Source organism: Grus americana, chromosome 1 (genome assembly GCF_028858705.1).
Source record: "Grus americana isolate bGruAme1 chromosome 1, bGruAme1.mat, whole genome shotgun sequence".
In the NCBI taxonomy this organism is placed as follows: Eukaryota; Metazoa; Chordata; class Aves; order Gruiformes; family Gruidae; genus Grus; species Grus americana.
The window spans coordinates 102,062,336-102,076,869 of NC_072852.1; the positions used below are offsets into that span (position 1 = coordinate 102,062,336).

General features: G+C 45.8%; 1 protein-coding gene across 3 annotated transcripts in view; it reads left to right on the forward strand.

Annotated features, from left to right (window-relative positions):
- Positions 1–14,534, forward strand: part of CD247 (CD247 molecule) — a 69,856-nt gene that overhangs the window by 48,917 nt on the left and 6,405 nt on the right. For all 3 annotated transcript variants that reach the window (XM_054821185.1, XM_054821204.1, XM_054821195.1), the window contains 4 exons: positions 8,812–8,918; positions 11,638–11,691; positions 13,135–13,218; positions 13,946–13,981. In XM_054821185.1, coding sequence (XP_054677160.1) covers positions 8,812–8,918; positions 11,638–11,691; positions 13,135–13,218; positions 13,946–13,981 — 281 coding nt within the window. The remainder of the gene's footprint in view (positions 1–8,811; positions 8,919–11,637; positions 11,692–13,134; positions 13,219–13,945; positions 13,982–14,534) is intronic.

Below are 14,534 nucleotides of genomic sequence, written 5' to 3' on the forward strand. Positions count from 1 at the left end.
CACAGGTTAGATCTGGTGCTGTCAGTGAGCTTAGGTGGAAATTGATCCTGAAGAAAACTGGTTTCATCCCAGTAGGATTAGCTGCAATGAGTGTACTGTCACGGCTTTGACCGTATATCAAGGACGGCTCCTGTAATTGTTGCAGCTTTGGTCTGTATTGGCTGTAACACAAGGAATTGCTCAAGGGCTGACTTATGTCTGTAAATAGCCTTGTAGCTGAAATTCTCCCTCCAGCACCTCCACCCTTAGCTTGCGTTGTTGTAATGGAAGAGTTTCCTACTTCTCTTCTTGCAGCTGATCAAGAGAGTTGTAACTGAGCTCAGTCAGAGACAAAACAACCCTATTAAGTCTCTTGTTGGGCTTGTGCATCTCTGTACTTAGTTTGACACAAGCTCAAAATGAGTAGTCCCTCCCTGCACTGAGACAAGAAGAAAACACACTGATAAGTCTGTGCTTGCTGACTGGCTCTGAATATTTTGTGCACAGATATTTCTATTACTTTATTACCTAGCTAGCAGAAAGCGATTTCCCGCCAATAGTGGTAGCCAGCATAAGCTTAATGATTTTTGGAAGTCTGAAACTAGGATGAAAGGCAGTGGGGCATGCCTTATAAATCTCCCAGTTGGGAACTGCTCTTCATGTTATCAGTATATTTGATTACTGGAGCCACTGGCCGTGAGCTAGCTGCAAGCTGTTTAGCATAAGCATACTTCCCCTACTTTTTGTAAAGTGTAACTTAAAAGTGCTAATTTAAAGTGCTAGGGAAATGTCTGGCATGTCTGTGAGGTGCTCACTGAACAGAGAAACGCATCTGATTGCGATCAGCAACATCTTGTGTCTGACTTGTCTCTTTCTTCAGCCTTGTGGCATGTAGTCCCTTTGGGATTCCTGGTGAACTGAGATGCGTACACTGAATTCTTTTAAGTAGTCCTCCATCGTGTGCATTGGGTTGTAGAAGCTAACCATGAAAAGGCCACCTACTAGTAAATCAGTCTGGGCTGAGTTACTGTTGTGGGATGCACAAACAGAATTGGTAGGGGAAGGGGTAAGTGACCTAGAAACAACCATTTGAATAATAAGTCTTGCCTCTTGGGACACTTAACAACAGATTGGATTAGACAATAGAAAATTTACAGCAGGGAACACCTTTTGCATTGACTAGATTAAACTTTGCAATCCCTGATAAAAATGGGTCTCATAAAACCATGTGCCTAAAACCCCTACAGAAGCTGAAAGAACTGCACAGCTTGCATCTGTCACCTGAGCTTGTTGGATATCCAGGTTCTGCAATCACCCTACACATGGTTTGCTGTCTCTAGGACGCAACACCAAGTTTGCTTCAGGAAAGCCCTTTGCACCAAGTTCTTGCAAAACTGAGAAGTGAAAGCAGTTGCTTTTTCTGAGAATGACTGACTGTTTTGATGAAGTGAGGAGTCCCCTTCCAGAGATGAGCAAGGCACTCCCCTCCTTTCTGTTTCTGACGAGGCTCTGGAACGATTTGGAGGGTGAAAGATTGCCTTATTTAACTATATCATAGAATCATAGAATGGTTTGGGTTGGAAGGGACCTCAAAGATCATCTAGTTCCAACCCCCCTGCTGCGGGCAGGGACACCCTCCACTAGACCAGGCTGCCCAAAGCCTCATCCAACCTGGCCTTGAACACTTCCAGGGATGGGGCCTCCACAGCCTCTCTGGGCAACCTGTTCCAGTGCCTCACCACCCTCACAGTAAAGAATTTCCTTCTAACATCTAATCTAAATCGACCCTCCTTCAGCTTAAATATGCTCAAAATTAACCTTCTTCACCTTCAGACTGGAAAGGTAGACCATTTATTGTTTTCTGCGTACACCGGGTCCTCTTTCCACAAATCAGACAGCTGTTGGAGATCTTCCTGTCTTGCTCCTGTTACAGTACCCTGGACTTTTTATTAGAGTCTTTATTCCATGATGTGCTTGGCCCTTTGTGGTGTTACAATCTTTTCCTTCTTTTGAATCTATTTCTTCCCAAATAAATCAGAAGGAAACTTGCATTATTTGAACTTTGTGATAGGTGGATTCTGTGTGTATTGTCTATTTTTGTTTGGTGTTGTGATAGTGTTGTTTTGATTTTGGTGTGGGGAATTCTTTTTCCTTTTCCTCGTTGATGTGATCTCTGTGTGTGTAGCTTTTGTGTTGAATGTATATTTTAATAATTCTTAAAGGGATCCTAGAAGGAGTATGAAGGGCTCACAAGGATCCTAAAGCATCATAGTGCTCATGTTTCCATAGTGCTAACATCCTTTGGCATAAAGTGGAAGTTAATGACCTGAAATACTTTCCTTTTTAAAATATAATTTTCCTGGCTGCCTAATGTCTGATATTGTAATCTGAATTCTGATCATATCAGAAGTTTGCTCCTTGGCTTTAAAGCTGAGAACAGCAAACCATGATGTTGAACTTCAGGGGCATGAGCTGTGCTTTTGGCCATGCTGTGTTTCATAAATACATGATGGTGTATTAATGACGAATAAAAGAGTCTTCCTCAGTGCTAAAGGAACTAATGGTGAGGGGAAAAAACCCAAACCCAACAGTAATGTAAGCAGCTTTTAACTTTTCTGCCAAGACAAGTGGCTGGTATGAAAACACAAACCTTGAAATTTTTTCAGTCAGCAAGCACAATGGCATTTTGCCATGTTGGGGTTATTGTATCTTCCTGTGTTAAGAGCCCTCTGTCTTTCCTTAGGAGTCTTGGGTTTGCAGATATGGTAGTAGTGAAGTTTTATGTTGAAAGTGTTATTTGGCCTTGTAATCTTAATATAATTTAATGATCGACAGGACTATATTTTGGCTCTGTATAAAGGGAGAAGCAGCCTGACTTCAAATGCTTGGTTTAATGTAAGGGATGCCTCTCACTTCACTCACTTCTGTTAACTGGCTACCGTGCACTTCGGACCTTTTAATACACCATGCCTGGTGTAATCTAGGCCTTTTCTTCCCTCAGTTGTTTTTGCTTAGATTTTTCCATCGATGCACCCAAACAATGCCATGGAGGAGCCTCTTCCTTCTGCGAGGGAAGGAGGGTTTGGCGTCTGCTCCTTCAGTCTTGGAGTGTCTCAGGTTTGTTGGTTATTTATATCTATGAGTAAAAAAAACATAGAAATATACAAATAAATAAATCCCAGGATAGAGATGTTCTTTATGAACATTATCGTTCATAATTTTAGGTGGCTAACTTCTAGGCATTTAGTCTGGGCTGTCTCTTCAGGTGCAAGCCTGTATACACTTGAAGTGAAGCACTATGTGGGGTGCTCATTCTCTTCCCTTTCTGCCTTGAGCTCAGGCAGTTATCTTGGGTTCAGCATCTTGCTTTCAGACAGCAGCAGCAAGGCAAGAGCCATCACGCCCGGCCTCTCCCTGCGTTTGACCTCCGTAGAGAAAATCTGGTGGACGCCTGATGTGCGGCATGGTGGCGGTGCCACTTGCAGCTGTGAAAGTCTCTCCCCCGGGGGGGGTGTCTGGAAACACAAACTTGCAGCAAGAGGTTTTCGGAAGATAAGGGGTAGAAGTGACATGAATTGTGTACAGCAACTGTAGTCCCTCAGATCGCTGCTGGTGGAGGATGGTGGCATCTGAGAAATGCTGCCTGCTTCGCCCAGTCGTGTAGCTGTGGCAGCTCTCGGTTGTTGGGAGAAGGCACTGCAGTTTCTGCCTTTAAACACCTTACATGTAACTGCAGTCGCATCAATAAATCTCTCGTGCTGGGATTGGTTTTCATGGGCTCCACTGAGAAACTCAGTTTTAGAGAAGATAAAACTCTTCATTTGTAACTGTGTTACTGAATTTTGGTAACCCCTAAAAATAAAACTCGTAAGTGAATCACTTAATGAGGGCCATGGGAGAGAGAAAATTTTATGGTGGACAGATTTGATCTGAATTTACAAGTAGTTCAGCTTTTATGGTCTGTATTTCTTAAACTATTACCAGGAATCATGGTCTAACTCAATCCAGATACACACTAAAAATGTCAGAAGGGGGAAAATCCTATTTAAAAAAAATGCACCGGAGCGTTTCAAGGGTCTGGGCCATGTTTAAGTGATTTGCTTTAGCAGATCCCCGTTGAGACTGGCTGCATTGAGCCAGCAGTGGGGGCCAGCCCTGCAGACCATGTCCTGGGCAGCCTCGGGGTGCAGCACCCGCCGATTTTGCCATTTTTTTGAGCAGGGCAGATGTGTCTGGATGTGGGTTTTGGGACTCCCTGGCTGTCTCTGAGCGGCTGAGGGTGTGTGCAGGCAGTGGGTGGGCAGGTGGCTGGAGATAAACCCACGGCCACGTACAGGAAAGGTGGTGCTGGGCCTGAGCCAGAGGATTGAAACTGTTCTCTGAAACCGCACTGTGCAGGGCAGGCTGCCGTGCAGCGCTCTCGAGGCGGGCGCCTGCAGCATGGCCTCCCTCGCTGGCCCCCCGGGCTTCCTCTCCTTCGGCTACTGGGGTTGCTGTTGGTCTGCTGCTAGAGGTTTTTTCTCGCTCGCTTGTTGGTGTTAATTGCTTTTTTTTTCTCCCCTCTGCCCTTAAAAAAGTAAAAGGCTGCAGGAGGTTGTTGCCGGGGCGCTGGCAGTGTTGCTCTAGGGGTGTGAGTGTGGAGCAGGATGAGGGAGGTGTGCGAGCCCAGGGTCCGTGTGTGTGTGTGTGTGTGCACCGACCTGCAGTAGCATGAGAGAGTGCCCAGGCATGCAGGCTTTAGAAGGAGGAGGGAAGAAACTTCTCAACAGCAGAAGCGCAGCTTGGGAAAGAGTCCCAAATGCGGTGGCAGGCATCTGGGGTTTGGGATTGAGAAGGGCTGGCAACCTTGTCATGAAATGCAGCAGTGCTCCCCTTACTGACTCTGCCTCCTTTCCTGCCGCCTCATCTGCTATGGCTCTGCCAGTCCTTACTCAGCCTGTGTCAACTCCTTGTACGTAGTGAGCAAAAGTGCAAACTTTGTAATTGCTATTCCTTCAGAGCTTGCTTCCTTCCCAATCAGGAGCAACACTTTGACCTCATCCTTTTAAGCTCTCGTGTATTTGTGTGTCTAGATGTTGGCTTGTGATTCTACTCCTTTTTGATGCCTGGACGGAGAGATGCTGTTTGAGCCACGTTTAAGCAGTAAGCTTGACATAATTTACAATGCAATGTAACTATAGTCCCTGCCAGTCTGTGACCTAGCTGTGCCACGTGCCTGTACTTAAACATCTTGCTTTAAAACCCTGCTATATTTTACTGGACTGCTGAAATTTGGAGTGGTGAAACACTGGTAAATGATTATTGAAAAGATGCTGTGCCACTTGTGGTGGACACTGGATGATCTGTAAGGTTAACAGAGTGGAAATTATCAGTGAAATGTTTATTATTTGCTTTGTTCTGCATGAGACAGCTGAGTGTGACTGCTCTCTCAGGCCTGGCGGGCTTGGCTCTGCCCAGCTCCCATCACCTGTTCTTCAGCCCATCTGCCTACTGCAGCAGTGTGACCTTGGCCTCAGCCCCCCCCCGCCCCCCAAACTGCGGCTCAGGGCTGATGAGGTGCAGAGAGTGTCATTGCATTTTGGTGATGCCTAAGGGACTGGGCTTCTGTTTGTGCACGTTGTGCAAATACTGAAGAGGTGGTAACCCCCCCTCCTCTAGCAATTTAAAACCCTAAACTGATCCTGTTCACATGAAAGAATGCTAACTGGTTTAATTGCTACTTGTTCATTACGCTTCATATCTCTTTGACCTTTGTTTCAATAGGCTTTGTATCTTTTGTCTTTTTCTCTCTCTCGCTTTCTAATCTGGAAAGCTGTTGTAAAGGTTATTATTTAGAAAGTGCTTTGTACCTTTTTTTTGGTAAGAATACAGAAATCAAACATACTAAGGAAGAACGAGACATGAACTAATTCAACTTTTAGAAACAAACCAAGAAAATGGACTTTATCATTGTCTCAATACATATTTTTCCAGGAACCATCACAGCCATACTACGTTTAGCAGGATTTCCCTCACTGAACAGCTTTAATCCATTACCTGGGGTGCTAGAGGCCAGGCTGCCCCAGATAAGCACCATGTAGGCACTCGGGCAGCTCTGCAGAGTCAGCCAAGGTTGACCATGGCTGACATGGAGCTACAGCTGAGTCCCCTGTGCTCTTGACTTCTCCTCCATAGTTCTTTCTGTCTCCTGCTCGAGCTCCTCCCAGTCTGGAGAGTTTATTAGTGCTGGAGAAATACTAGACTTGAGATGACAGTGTGAATTGTGCCCTGCTTTGGTACAGGAAGAGGGGAGTCAGGGCTAGGATCCCCAAAGCCTTCTTCAGCAGCATCTCAGATACCCCCAGGTTTCCTGACTCTGTGCTGGGCTGCTTGCCTTCCTTACATTGTATTTCTGATCTGGGTGCAGCGCTGGAAAACCTTGAGCTGCTTCTGCACACATCCAGCTCAAGACCAGGGTATGCTGGGACAGACTGCTGCACTGCACAAAAGCAGCTGAATTACTGCTAGAAACAAACTGCCTCTGGATGCTGTACAGCTGTATTCCCCGATGCTGCATTTTAGCTACCAAGTCTAATGCAATTCAAGCTGGTTTTGTGTTGAACCAACTCTGGCGTAAAATATTGTCCTGTGACTGTTTAGAAGAAAAACTCTAGGAAGCTAATCTCAGCTTGTTTGTTGGTTTAACGTACAGTGTTGGACAAATAATCTCTCTGTCTCCATTTACCCCATGTATATAAGGTTTTATAGTCCTGAAAAAAATGTGGTGAAGATTATTGTCTATAAAGTGCTTTGAACCTTATTTTTTAAATAATAGAAATAGGAGGGGAAGAAGGAAATTAATTTAGGAACCTAATCTTAATTTATTTCCATGGATTTGTTTCTAAACACGATTTAAAAAAAAAAAAAGAATGCAAACTCCTAGTTCAGACAAGCAAAGAAATCTACTGTTTGGAAATGTGCTTTTTTTCTGGCTGCATTAGGCTCTCAGTGTGAACAGTGATTGTATCATCATCTGCTTGAGAATTTACAATTACATTACCAAGTATCCAGGCACAGCTTTTCAGTCAGGCTTTATACAAATTGCACACTTGAGCAATACAACAGGCCATCATCATTAACTTTATTTCTGCAAAGGAGACTTCCTCACAGGGGTGAGTGTGTACTGCCTGAATGTCATCTGCAAGCTGCTTCTAATGAAATCCTCAGCGTAACCCGATGGGCCAGGGAGAAACCCCAGCACGCAGAATGGTCCCGCTCTCAGCACTGGCGTAACTCAGCACCTTGAAGCGCTGCACCAAGTGGTTCAAATACCCTCCATCACATGTGGTTAACAGGAATTGCCATACTTTGTTCACCTTAGGAAGGAGATGAATCGTACCAATTCTTTTCAATTTATTTTCATTGAAGGGCTTCACAGGCTCTTGATCATTCTTCTCTTTCTCTTTTGAACTCCCTCCAATTCTTTGTACAAAGCACATCTCATTCATTTCTAAGTGATATTTTTTTTAACAATGCTGCAATACAGCTTTTCCTTTGGGGATGGACCTGGAGCTGCATATTGGATCTATAGTTACTTAGGCTTCTTGACCTTTTGATTATTTGTTTTTAGCTACATTTGTGAACTTACTACATGTTTACAAACTGATACAGGGGCAGTTTCATCAGTTTTAGCTGCTGCAAACCAACAGTATTACTGTGCCCTGCTTGATGCAGTAAGGGTATAAACATACAATGTTGACTAGGAAATGAACATCAACATCATCTAAGTAACAATTTTATTGAACTCTCAATTAGGGTAGTAGTAGATTTTTCTCTCTCAGAAAAGTTTTAACACTTCTTTTAAAATCACATAAAAAATAAAAACCTGGCGGGGGGGGGGGAATCCATCTAACAGGAGGCAGCCAGTTGAGGTTCCTGTGCAGGGAATTCAGGTTTAAAACCTTCCTCTCAAACCAAAAGCACATCAGGGTGTCTCATGGGTATCTCACGGATGTGCCCTGCCATGTGGGGTTAGAAGTCTGTCTCTCCTGCCCATAGTTTCCTTCTCATGATTAATGATCTCCAACATCCCCGAACTGGGAGCCCAAGAGAACCCTCACAGAGAAGACACTGCAGCTTTATGGTTGCAATATATAACCTGGGATACGGGAGATGCATCTTCAAATTCCTCTTCTGAATAAAGTAGAGTAGTGATTTCAGCCTGGATGTCCAGCTGACTATGGTGGTGTCAATCTTTCTTTACATTTAATACAAAATTTTGTCCTGAGAAGCCCTTCCCTAAAATTTTGCCCAAATGGACTTAATTTCTTACACAAATGCATTTTAGTTGATGAAGGAATCCCTAACCATGCCCAGTAATGAATCCCTGCAGAAGATGCTGCTGGGTTTTCCCAGAAAACAAATCTGCGGTGTTGGTGATCCTTGGTTATCTCCATGCTGATCTTGTGCTTGCTCACTCACCCATGCCTGTGAGCTGCAGGGAGCAGAGCCTGGACTCCGTGGGTGGGGAAACTCTGGGTAAAATGTCCTGTATTGGTTGAGGGAGGTTGCAAACCTTTCCATCCTTGGAGATACTCTAACTCAGCTGGCTGAGGTCCTGGACAGCCTGGTCTAACCTTGTTAGAGAGAGGATTGGACCTGCAATAGTCCTTCTGACATAATTAATCCTGTGATTCTTATTCAGATATCCATCTCCTTTGCAAATGGACAGATTTGCTCTCATACTGCCTATTTTTTTCATGAAGTGACATGCAGTACTGACACATTAATGCCGTCAAACACCCAGTGATACAAATGGCCTTGTTTGTTGATGTATCTGATGTTTCTGTACAGATGCTGTACCAGTTCTTGGACTGACAGACCCAAGACTCTGCTACTTACTGGATGGGTTCCTCTTCATTTATGCAGTCGTCGTAACAGCCCTTTTTGTGAAAGCGAAGGTCAGTCTATCCAAACATTGATGCACTTGGCTTTGGTGGTGCAAACAAGTTGGGCTTGGCTGGAAAGTGGGGGTGGAGAGGAAGCATGTCTCTTAGAATAAGACTTATTTTTCTATTTTCTCTTTTTCCTTTTTTTTTACTTTCCTCCTTTTCCAGTGCTAACTCTGGGGGAGTTGTTTCTGTGGGCTCATGAATGGAGGGGTAGACAGTATATGAGAGTATTTTGATGCTGCAGTTATGGATGCAGTCAGAGATTCTGGATATTGTAGTTAGGAAATGCCTGATCAACAGCAATGTAGTTTCTTCTGCTGTTTTGTTATTGGAAAGAGAGGAGGGGGGTATACATAACATGCAGGATAAATGCCAAGCTTGTGAAGGATGTATTAAAATGTCTCAAGAAGTCAGACATCTCTGATAGTATGAGTGTGATGATGCAAATGATATAACCCAAACAACCACAGGACAGGACGGACACATCTTGGTGGACAGTTCTTACCACCTGGCAACTGGTCAGCATCTAGGGAGACATGTAGTGGCTTTAGTGTGCTTCCATGGAAGAAGGTAACGTAATGCGATGGAGGCATGTACGTTTACAGACTGTACGTGCTCTGAGAGCTCTGCTAATCATAGGAGAGTAGCTGTGCACAGGGCACTCCAGTGCAATGGTGCTTTCAGCCAAGCCTAAGCGGGCCAAAGGGTGTCTTGGCTGCTGTCTGCACATATGGCTCAGCCGCCCCCCAGAAGCAAAGGCTGCACTTGGGATCTCAGCTTACCTCTCGCCAGGTCATGGCTGAGATCACCAGCAGGAGTCCTGGACAGGGCGATGATGTGCTGCTGCTGGTGCCCCACCGGCTCTTTGGTGGGGTTGTTTCTCAGGACTGCAAAGCCAGTGCTGAACCCAGAGGGATGGAGGGAGGGATGTTTGGAGGAAATGAGCAGAACTTGGTAAGGTCGAAGAAAAAGAAACTTTGTTACTAGTGGAAATCCTGACTGCAGATGAAAGTGCTGCTCTGGGACTGGAAGTCTTTTTGAGGCTGCTAGAGGGACGAGCCGCTGGGGCACACAGAGCACACTGTACCTGCTGGCAGGAGCTGTGCACCTCGCCTGGTGCGGGGTGAGAGAGTGTGATAGTTAAAGAGGACTCAGCAAAGCATCGAGGGAGGAGTGTGAACCTGGCACGGGGAGCTGCCGCAGCCATGGTGTGCTCACCAGCTGCTCTTCCTCCCCTGCCCAGAGTGTGTCTTCAGTGTGCTGCTGCGGGGGCAGAAACTTGTGTGGTTTCTCCTGCTGGGGCTCCCTGGAAATGGCTGCTGGTCACAGGCGGCGGCCCTCACCTGTAGGTCTGGGAGCGTTCGCTGTCCTCCTGGTCTGCCTGGCTGTTTGCTGCTAACATGCGTGGTGTTCAGCTGCAGCAAGTAAGCTGTCGCACGAGGGTGGGCAGCAGAGGGAAGGGGAAAGCCATGCCTGTGGTTTCGCTGGAGTCTCACAGCCGAAAGCAGCAAAGGCGTTGCAGCTGAAACACCACCATAAAGCACCAAGAAGCTGGTGGGGCATTTTCCAAGGGGTCTCTGTCTTGTCCCAAACCTAGGACTTTTTTTTATAAATCTTACAAGCTGGTCGTATCTTTCACCTTGTCACCTGGCCAAAGGAATTGGTTGTGGAGGCTTTTGTCCAGGACACAGCCTCGTCTCTGTTGTGAGCTTTTTATGATGGAGCACATGGCCAATGCACACAAACATCTAGGCTCTGTTGCAAGAAACATGGGCTAGATGCTTGGGAAATTACTGGTCCCTCAAAGATTCAGGGATGATAATGGCACTTTCATGGAGAAAGGGGTGGAATAGGTAACTTGTAATTACTATAAATACGATTTTAAAAAAACAAAGTCAAGTTTATCCTATGTCTAAATACAAACCTAGTTAGAAAGTTGCTTTTAATAAAGAATTTAACATATGATAACAACTCAAGAAGGCTAAAGCAATGCAGAATGTAGTTTGACACTGGTTTTTGAAAAGACTGGAACACAAAGTGGCTGCTTTCACTGACCTAAACCTGCCCCTTTTTACCTGAAAGTTTGGCTTAGCAATTGACTACTCATAAATATTGTGAGGAGCTGAGACAAAGAGTAGCTATAGAAGGGAAATCCTTTACCTACTTGTTGGTTGCCACTCATGCCAGTTTACTGTGGTGGCACTGCAGCCCTGTAAGCCAGATGCCACTCCCGAGGGGTGAGGGGATCCCCTGCACCCTCTGAAGCTGAGGACACCCAGGAACCGTGCAGGCAGCACATTTGCTGGAGGACTGGGGTCTCGGGGGTGCTTTTGGTTGTTGGGAGCCCCAGATACCCAGTTTTTCTTAACGCAGGCTGCAATTATGATTTTATAGCCTGATGGAGCTACTTTTAATAGCACAGGATTGTGATATGCAAAGAATGGGAACACAAAATCGGGGCGGGGGGGTGGGAAGCCAAAACAAACCCAGATGCTTTGAGTAGCAGTGAACTGCTGTTACTTGCACCTGAAATGACCTGGCTGCTGAGAGCAACCTGGCATGCGGATAAAAGTGCCAGTACAGCAGTGGCTTGTGTTGCCTATAGCCCCATCAGTGCCATGGGTGGTGGGTCACGCTGTTTCTAATGAGAGTAATTTGTAGGAGAGAGGGAACAAAAGGACTGAATAGAACCACTGTTTCTCTGCTCATGGTATGGTCTCTCTTCCAGCTTAGCCAGGCCTCTGAACCACAGCTGCAACCAGGACAAGATGATGTGTATAATGTAAGTAACTACTGGGGTTTGTTTGTTTTCAGATCTGCTACCCAGACAGACCTTTTTGAGCACTTGTAGATAGTGGATCAGAAAAACTTTGCATGCCCCAGCTAATAAAGTGCTATACCCAAGCGTGCAGCACAGCAGTTGTAAGGAGGAAAGAGGAAACCTGACAAGGGCGGCTTCTGTTGTCACTTCTCTGGCTGGATGCTAGATAGATACATAGGCTGTAGGTTCCTGATTTGCTCACTGAGCTGAAGATATGCCAGGAAGGCAGACCGTTTCAGAAGCAGTACTCGGTGTGCTGCACTGTGTAACACACCCACGAGAGCTCTATGCCTGTGCACACACGCGCGTGTGTGCGCAGCCACCGGGCTGTTATATATGATATGCACACCCCAATTTTACGCCCGGCTCTCTGCAGTTGGCTTGCAGCTGTCACTGATCACCGGTCCTTGGGTGAGTCTCAGGCACACCACTACCCACGTTGCCGATTATTATTTCATGGGGGCTAGAGAAAGGGCAAACACCCAGGAATGCTGCGTTGCTGACTTTGGGCGACTGTAGCTCTTGTATCATCAAGCGTGCGGAGCCTGAGTCATCACAGCCCAGTTGTCCCCATCCTCGAGCTTTAGCTGTTGCCCCATAGCGAGACCCATTGTAGCAGATCATACCAGAGGTGTACCTCATCCACTGTGCCCTGATCATAGCCAGCATCTGATGGCTCTTTCCGCAGTGAAAGAGGACACAGACAAGATCCTGTCCTTCCTGGCTAAATTGCTCACTCATGGCAGCATTAAACTGTAGCTATTTTTGCTATGTCTACTTGTCTTTTGATTTTAATTTTTTTCTCTCACGCTTTTGACCATAGCCACATCCTGTGATGAGTTCTACTGTTTAACTGTGTAATGTATGAACACTAATGCGTTTTTTTTCAGTTTAGGAAGTGTTGCCTGTCACCTTTTCAGTGGCATTGTCAGCTGTTTTATTCTGACCTGAAATCTCTCCTTTGCCCTCTTCCACAGGCATCTGGTAACTTTTCCCAGATATGTGTTGTGCATAAAAGTTCTACAGCCACCTGATGCAAATTTAGGCAAGCTGTTCTGGAAGAAAAATCGAGCTCATGGATCTTCACCCACCAATGGGAGAGAAAGCATGAAACTCAGAGTCCCTCCCCCTCACGTGCTCTCATTTTCAGCTCATTTCTACTTAAGAAAGGGTCTAGATGTAATGGTTTGCAGTGTTGTGCTGCACAAATCAGTTGTTGTCATTTCCATTGATTAAGCATAGAAATTTTTGTTGACAGTTGCATTAAGGGGTAAAATAATTTCTAGCTATAATACTCATGAAGTTGGACACCAAACTGGGTTCCCTTTCTTTTCCTGTGTTAAATCAAGATCTATTGTCTCATGATAATAATGTCCGTCACTGCTTCTTGCTTTCTTGTCTCAGAAACTGTCTCGTGGACCCAGAGATGAGTATGATGTTCTGGGGGCAAAGCGAGGTGCAGACCCTGAGATGGGCGGGAGACACCAGGTAACTTCCTCTCACACGTGCACCTTTTTTTCTTTTAATCTGGTTCCTTTCTTCTCATGTCTAACCGCTGTTTAGACATGCAGGCATTCATCACATGTTTGCTAAGCACCAGCGCCTTCCTAGAGAGGGAACGGCAAAATCTGTGTAGTAACGCAGGCAGGCGGCTGGTAGCGTGGCGGGGGACAAGAGTAAACCTTCCCCTCCGCTCCACTTTGATCTTTGCCCCTCGTGCCCCCCCCGTCACTTTGCTGAGAGCTCACAGCCACTCAGAATAGGAAGTGACACCCAGTCTTGGGGCGGATGTGGAGCAGGCAAGGCGGGAGTGGGTGTTTCACGAGAGCTCGCTGCACGTGATGCTGCCAAACAAGTGCCATCAAAGTAAAACAGCAGCCAAAACAACAGTTTCTGCTGCAGAGCCCAACAGTTTCAAAAGAAAAGGGAGGGGAAACCTTCTGCATCAGTGCATAGGGCTTGCCTGCAGGTGACAGCTGTAGGGATTGAGCAGAGAAGAGCTAAATTTTATCAACTGTTAAATTATTTTTCCAGAGAACAGGTTGTCTTAAGAAAGCCTTATGGGTGGAGACAAGAAGGGCTGTAATGGGTATGGCACGTCCGTAGAGCTGTAGTTGTGCCTTAGAGCAAATGCACAGGCACATAAGGGGAGGGGTGGGGGGTTGGGAATGCTGGTAGTGCAACGTGTGGGCAACTTTCTTGTTTTGTTTTACAGCAGAGAAGAAAGAACCCACAGGACACCGTGTATACTGTGAGTAGAGAGCTCTGGAGGGAGAGGAGAGGGAGGGATGGCTAGAAAGAGGAGTTTCTATTGCATAGGAGACTTCTTTTCTCCCTACCCAATTTCAACTTAACAGCTGCTTTCAAAGACTTTTCTTGCCTTCTACAACCCCCCCCCCCCTTTTTTTTTCCTAGAAAGTTCCTGCTCCCTCCTCCATGATAGGAGAAAACCAGTGCAAGATAGGGAAAAGAATTTGGATCAAGATACCTGCTGATCCTTTTATGTTAGCCATTAGTGACTAACCAACCCTCATCCCATGTGACTGATGCTGCAGTATTTTATGTGCTTGTTCTCCAGCCTCTCTGGCTGCTCTCTGACAAAGGGCAACTGCCTGTGCGTCTAAGAGTGGTTGCTTAGGAGCCTCTTGACTTAATCAGTTTAACTCAGGCTGTGGTGGTCTGTGCTCCATAGACACAGGAATGCTAAAGCTCATGTCTTAACTCAGTGCTTTCTGGGTGTTCAATGCTCGCTGAGAAATGAGCTTGTTTCCAAGACTGGCCTTCATCATTATGGAATCAGACAC